The sequence below is a fragment of the Nicotiana tabacum genome, chromosome 2 (genome assembly GCF_000715075.1).
Source record: "Nicotiana tabacum cultivar K326 chromosome 2, ASM71507v2, whole genome shotgun sequence".
Taxonomy (NCBI): domain Eukaryota; kingdom Viridiplantae; phylum Streptophyta; class Magnoliopsida; order Solanales; family Solanaceae; genus Nicotiana; species Nicotiana tabacum.
The window spans coordinates 14,697,238-14,705,234 of NC_134081.1; the positions used below are offsets into that span (position 1 = coordinate 14,697,238).

The 7,997-nt window shown below is 34.4% G+C and overlaps 1 protein-coding gene across 1 annotated transcript; it reads right to left on the minus strand.

Annotated features, from left to right (window-relative positions):
* Positions 1–206: 206 nt before the first annotated feature.
* Positions 207–2,379, minus strand: LOC107781442 (exocyst complex component EXO70H1). The gene has a single exon (XM_016602141.2). It carries the CDS (start codon positions 2,278–2,280, stop codon positions 367–369), a length of 1,914 nt encoding a protein of 637 aa, XP_016457627.2. The 5' UTR covers positions 2,281–2,379; the 3' UTR covers positions 207–366.
* Between the last annotated feature and the right edge of the window lie 5,618 nt (positions 2,380–7,997).

Consider the following 7,997-nt stretch of genomic DNA (forward strand, 5'->3'; position numbering starts at 1 on the left):
TAATCTGCAGTACTGTAATTGCATTATAAATAAAAACGACTATATATGTTCTCGATATGCTGATCATTTTACGGCATGTACAAGTCGAAGACACCAAAATCATGAATTAAAATTTTTCTCGTCTATGCATTCAAATAAATAAACACGAGTGAGCTATCCGACGAAATAATAGAATGGCAAAATAATCCTAACTCGTGAAGACAAATAAGGGCATAAATCAATTACCACTATATAGAGTATTAACTGTGCGCCTTCAGTAAACACGCCAAAAATTATTGTGCAATTTATACACATTTTAATATGATCTTCATGTTTATACATAATTACATGACATAACAAGAAGAAAACTAAACTATTTTTTTCTCTTCACCGCAATCTTGATGGTATTGTACGTGATGGGGAAGACTCAACCGATGAGCAACTTCCCAATTCAATTGGTCCAAAAAATAAATCAGACAAGTAATGCCCTACATCCTGGTAGAAAAATCTGATCACGTGATTCGAATGTCTTTCTCTTGCCATCATCAATTTATGTGTATTGTAAAATTCTCGATATACTGGAAGTATTTTTCTCGCAATTGACACTTTTAAATTATCGTGGAGTTTACTATTTGGTACGACACACACAGATTGCTTCCGGTGAGCTTGCTCGAACGACGAATTAAATTTCTTGAAAATCTCCTTCACTTGTTGGGGAGCCATTGATGCATTTGGCTCTTGGGGGAGAGATTCAATAACGTGGCTCCATCCTAGCCGTTCATAGTTTGATGCGAACTGTTTGATTTTTCCCTCCTGTTTTGATATCCAATTTTCACCTAGCAAGTACTTGAGATTCGATGAACAGACTTTTACGACGACGTATTGGAGATTGTTGGCTAAGAAGAGGTACGCGAGGGATACATCCTTGTAGTGTTTCGCTTTGCCATCGAGTTTACAGAGAAGAATGAGAATCAACCAAGCAAATCGGAGTGAGATCGCCGGTGCCGGAGACTCATCAGAATCCGCAATGCCGAAAAATGATTCAGGCAACGAACCTTTTGCCGGAGGAGGAGCTTCGGCGAGGATGTCGGAGAGTATGTTGCTGTAATCGGCAAGTAGAATGATGTAATTCATTGCGTCAATGGTGAGAGGATGGATTCCACCGCCGGCAGCCGACGTCTTTGAGGATTCCTTTTGTAGAGCAGTTTCAAACTCAGCCAACACCGTACTTATAGACTCGCCAAGCTTGACGAGTGACGTCAACGCCTGAGATCGGATAACGGATTCTGAATCGAAGGAAAATATAGCTTCAATCTCCGGCCAGTGTTCGGCAATGGCGGTATACATATCGAGCAGACGGAACACTTTTTCAGGCGATTTCTTGCTGTTTTTCGCCACATTTTCCGGGAAACTAAACAGAGTCATGGCTCCATCTTTTGAAATTTCAGTAAAACACGATTCTCTTATTGCATCGTTAGATGTAAAGACGTGATCGCAGAGAATTCTCTCTCCGTTGAATAACGTTTTCATAGCTACATCTACGGCGTTAAGCCAATCCTTGATTTTCAGATCCACAACTTCCCAATCCATTTTACGAACCTGCGAAAAACTCAATTTCTCAACTCCGAGTCTATAAATGCCTTCGTCAACGATCGATTTACGTATAACTTTGTAAATCTTCAAGCACTCTTTCGCATAGCCAGAAGAGATCATGCATTCCGCTATCAATCTCAAATCCGACATTACAACAATAGAAAAATCCTCAACTTCAGAAATAGACTCACCGCCAATTACACGATCATCGTCATCCTCAACGTCGAATTCAGAAATACTCGAAACAGTCGAAGTACGGGAAGAGACAGTGGAAATGGATTCAGGATCCAAATGAGCTCTGTTTATTGAAAGAATCTGGTAAAACTCCTTTTGAAGTCTTTTCATTGCAATTTGCATTAGAGATTGAGCACGAACGAGCTTATCGGATCTCGAATTTTCAGTAGAGTGAAAGTGCATAGCCTTCTGTAGATTATGCACACACTTGATAAAATCCTTGGCTTCTCTTCTATTCTCATAGAACAGAGAAGTCACCTTAGCAAAGGTGGTGGTGTCTGGGTCCCACTTCATGATCATCGGCTCCGCCATCTCCAGAGTTCGATCAATCACCGCTTCTGAAAAACTCGGCCGAGAAGGCGAAAATCCGAAACGCGAAGGGGAAGAGAATTGGGAAGTAGATGGAGAAGTACTATCAGTTGTTGAATGTTTAGTTGAAAACCAATTAAGAGTTCTCATTCCTTTTCTCGGCATCGTCTTCGGTTAACAGAAATTATTTTGAGTATTTTGATATGGTTTTTGGTTGAAGAAAAAAAAGTACAGTTATGTGATTGAAGCTTTGATATGGATTTTCATGGCGGTTGAGGGGATATATATAGAGAGAAAAGTAAGGCGCGTAGTGGGTAATGGACTTTTAGGAGTATGTGAGTCAGTTTTATTAAAAGGTTTTATTCACACACGTTTTATTACTTGAATAACAAGGAGTTTGAATTATTCATAATCACAGTTATAGTTTTTCTGTTGCTTATTATGAGTTATGTCCCAATTCATTGTATTTAAGTTTAACAAATTGGAAATTTATACTTTGACATTATATTTTCTATTCACCTATGTGAGATGAAAGAAATCCGTGTGAGATATATGTACACACGTGTCATTTATTAGAGTATTGATATTGCACATGATCAAATTAAAGATTAAATAAATATTTAAAAGTCAAAGAAATATATAGAATGGTTTACTCGGGAATTGATAACATGGCTTGATATTCAATTTCATATTTTCATATCGTTAACGCATTGATATTTAAAATAGTTTTTACTCGTGACATAAAATAAGCTTGCCTTTGGCAATAAATTTTTAAATTTATTCTGAAAAATTTGATTTGTGTGAAGTTGGTTTGAAGATGAAAATGTGTTTGGACATCTATTTTGGGTTTTGGGTGAAGTTTGGTTTTGGAAAAATATGAAACATGACTTATACCTACAAGTTCTAAAAACTATCACAAATACCCAACAATACCATTATCAATAACATTCATTATGTTATCGCAAACCATAGTCCTGAACATAAATAAATTTGATACAGAATTATCACTTTTATAATGAACTACATGATACACTATCAGATGACCGAGAAGACGAAGCAACATCGTTACAAAATAATAAATGGTGGGCTCTTTTATAAAATACAAAAGTTTGGGGCAATTTTTAAAAATTATAATAGTGATATTTTGGCCTAAAACCAGCTATTGAGATGGTTTTGGGATTTGGGATTTGGCTAAAATGTTGGCAAAATCTATGGCCAAACATGTGTTTGCCAAATAAAACCCAAGTTTATTTTGGTAAAATCTATGGTCAAACGGGTCCTAAGTTTCCTTACTTATTCATATAGGTAGATGACACAGTATAGTCATTCTCAAAATAATTAAAAAAAATATATATTTTTTGTATATTTTTTGTGTTTATATACATTTCTACATGTTATGTATAAAAATTATATAAATCTTATACATTTTCCCCCTATTGGATGTAAATAATTTCGACGCGGGCTAAAAGTGATCTTTGCCCTACTTATATTCGTTCCGAAATATTTATCTTTTATTTTATTACATCACAAGAGTCGAGACACAAACGAAGTAAATTCCCGCTATCATCTGTAAATGTCTTCTTTTTCCATCTTTCTATATGAGAAAAGTTGCTCTCAGCTCTAAGACTATTTTTTTCTATAGTTTCTGAATTTCTAAAAATATATTATTTAGTGAAGGGAATTAATGTACATAGGTTTTATTCTCTAAAACAAAGTTAGTCAAGTTGACTTTTGATAAATGTACCAATCAAGTTGGAGCTTAATAAAAAAGAATTCCCAACTTATATAAGCTTTTAACCAAGCTATTTAGTACTATATTTTAGTAATATTACTTTGTTAAGAATAAGGATAAAATAAGGAAAAAGTTAACAAAGTTGATAACAGATAGTATTAAGTAAGACTAATTATTGAAAACTACAAACGAATGATATAACAAATCATATACGAGGGTGTTGGGGCGTTGTAGGACAGGAATATTTCTTCACTCTTATTTGTCTTTTTTAAAATATGATGAAAAAAGTAAATAGCAACTTCCGTTTTCGACGTAAGCCGTTGTCTAAGAAAAAAACAAAGTTAGAACTAAGGCATGACGAAAACATGCTTAGCATATAGTATCATTAGGAGAACACATCTTTTTTGACTATCAACTTTACGAGTAATATCTCATTTCTATTTGTTTCTCTTTTTTTTTCTTTTTGTCATTATATTTTTAAATATAAGAAACGCAAATGGAGAAGGGAAGACCGAGAGGGCCGGCGGGGGGGGGGGGGGGGAGGGAGGGAGGTGTAGAAAGGGAAGAGAGAATGATTAAGTTTTTTTTTATAACGAAACAATTAACTATATTTCATTAGTCTTATGTTCAAAGGAGTGAGTAACATCATTTACAATCAGAAGAATGATTATTGTTACTTAGTGGTTATTTTGCATGAATTCTCAAGGACTGCACGGCTTTCGAATGTATCATATTAAGATTAAAATTTTGTTTCTTTATCTACTCAGCATTTTTTTGATATTTTTTTGAAGTGAAATTTGCCTGGAATGTTATATTAGTTATGTCAATTTGGAATATTGTAACTTAGGGGTGTTCGTCGGTCGGTACGGTACGATAATTAGACATTTCAATTCGATATTTTCGGTATTCGATTTCTTAAAATGCAATACCAATACCGTACCTAATTAAATTCAGTATGGTTCGGTTTTTCTCCTTTCGGTTTCGGTTTATTCGGTTTGGTAATTTCGATTTATTCGGTTTGAAAACTAACTAGTGCATAGAGTTATAGACTGTAATATTATAAATTAAAGTACTCAAAAGTACAAAATTAAAAATATTTGTTGACAAAAGTTTTGTCCAAAACTAACAAATATCAACCCAGAGAGAGAAAACTATACATAAAAGAATAAATTTGATCATTAGAAAGCTGATGCTGAAGCCTTAGTTTGCGATGGTGATGACAATGATGATGATGATGACGACGATGATAGCAAGGGCGGGTCTGACGAAGGGGAGCCCAGTGGAGAAGAGACCGCTCTTGATGATAACTCAGAAGCTTAGCCCTTGGCTTCTATGTCGCTTTTATTTATGTTAATATTCTTTGTATATTTATACAAATATCTTTTTCTTTTACTGACTTTTTTCGGCTCTTTTGCCTTGTGAAGCTTTTCGTTCATGCCTTGCGAATGTTTTTATAGGCGATTCCATCGAATTTGGTCTTCGTAGCTTTTATAGCTAAGTGAGTGTTTGTTTCGAACTCGAACTCAAAATATCTTAGTCCGTAGGCCATTTATGATCGAGTGAGTGATTGCTCGAACTCGAAGCAAGATAGCCCTTAGGCTTTAATAATTGAGTGAGTGATTGTTTCGAACTCGAACTCCAAATATCTTAGCCCGTAGGCCTTTTATGATCGAGTGAGTGATTGCTCGAACTCGAAGCAAGATAGCCCTTAGGCTTTAATAATTGAGTGAGTGATTGTTTCGAACTCGAACGCAAAATATCTTAGCCCGTAGGCCATTTATGATCGAGTGAGTGATTGCTCGAACTCGAAGTAAGATAGTCCTTAGGCTTTAATAATTGAGTGAGTGATTGTTTCGAATTCGAGCTCAAAATATCTTAGCTCGTAGGCCTTTTATGATCGAGTGAGTGATTGCTCGAACTCGAAGTAAGATAGCCCTTAGGCTTTAATAATTGAGTGAGTGATTATTTCGAACTCGAACTCAAAATATCTTAGCCCGTAGGCTTTTTATGATCGAGTGAGTGATTGCTCGAACTCGAGGTAGGATAGCCCTTAGGCATAAATAATTGAGTGAGTTAAATCCGTGTGAGATATATGTACACACGTGTCATTTATTAGAATATTGATACCGCTCATATTAAATTAAAGAATAAATAAATATTTAAAAGTCAAAGAAATACTATATAGAATGGTTTACTCGGGAATTGATAACATGGCTTGATATTCAATTGCATATTTTCATATCGTAAACGCATTGATATTAAAATAGTTTTTACTCGTGACATAAAATAAGTCTCCTTACTTATTCATTTGGGCAGATTACACGGTATGTATTTATATATATTTTTATATGTTATATAAAAAAATTATACAAATCTTATACATTTCCCCGACACGAGTTAAAAGTGATATTTGCCCTACTTATATTCGTTCCTAAATATTTATCTTTTGTTTTATTACATCACAAGAGTCAAGACACAAACGAAGTAAATTCCCGCTATCATTTGTAAATGTCTTCTTTTTCCATCTTTCTATATGAGAAAAGTTGCTCTCAGATCTAAGACTATTTTTTTCTATAGTTTCTGAATTTCTAAAAATATATTATTTAGTGAAGGGAATTAATGTACATAGGTTTTATTCTCTAAAACAAAGTTAGTCAAGTTGACTTTTGATAAATGTACCAATCAAGTTGGAGCTGAATAAAAAAGAATTCCCAACTTATATAAGTTTTTAACCAAGCTATTTAGTACTATATTTTAGTAATATTACTTTGTTAAGAATAAGGAAAAAGTTAACAAAGTTGATAACAGATAGTATTAAATAAGACTAATTATTGAAAACTACAAACGAATGATATAACAAATCATATACGAGGGTGTTGGGGCATTGTAGGACAGGAATATTTCTTCACTCTTATTTGTCTTTTTTAAATATGAAAAAAGTGAATAGCAGCTTCCGTTTTCGACGTAAGCCGTTATCTGAGAAAATAACAAAGTTAAAACTAAGGCATGACGAAAACATGCTTAGCATATAGTATCATTATGAGAACACATCTTTTTTGACTATCAACTTTCTCCTTACGAGTAATATCTCATTTCTATTTGTTTCTCTTTTTTTTTTTTTCCTTTTTGTCATTATATTTTTAAATGTAAGAAACGCAAATGGAGAAGGGAAGACCGAGAGGGCCAGGGGTGGGGGTAGAAAGGGAAGAGAGAATGATTAAGTTTTTTTTTATAACGAAACAATTAACTATATTTCATTAGTCGTATGTTCAAAGGAGTGAGTAACATCATTTACAATCAGAAGAATGATTATTGTTACTTTGTGGTTATTTTGCATGAATTCTCAAAGACTGCACGGCTTTCGAATGTATCATATTAAGATTAAAATTTTGTTTCTTTATCTACTCGGCATTTTTTTGATATTTTTTTGAAGTGAAATTTGCCTGGAATGTTATATTAGTTATGTCAATTTGGAGTACTGTAACTTTAATTTTAACAAATTGGTACACTCTGCTCTCTTACGAATCTCACTCCTATATTGGTCACCGAATTTCGACCATAGTATTGCCTTACAAACCATGAAATACTAATTATTCATTTAAAACTATTTGGTACAATTAGGAAAAAATACGTGTACTTAGCAAACGGAACATGCAAGATATATAAAGAAACGTGTATACGGTCAAAACCGGGCACGCCCTTTATGTGACCAATCAAGACTGGAATATGATCGGTTAGGGTTCGACCGCAAATTATATCGAACCAAGGTGAGGTCGAACCCCGGGACCAGGCAAGATCGAGGGAAATTTGCAAAGCTGGATAATAGAAAGACGAAGTATCCGCGATCGGTTGTAAATCATGGCGAAAATCTCGGCGCGTAACAAGGAGGGGCCGAATAATTTGCAAATCATAAGATTTTTAACTTATACATAATTGTACCAAAAGTAGGACACCCCTACTATATAAAGGGGGTAAGATCATTTGTAAAACACATCATATCAACGCAACATAAAGCAATATACTAACACTTTCTAGCTTTTATTATCTTGTTACTCTATTAGCCTATTCATACTTCAGTTGAAACATCTTTGGTTCGAAGGTGGTCAAACTCGAGGGCCAAGGCAATTCGATATGTGTGGTTTGCATTTAT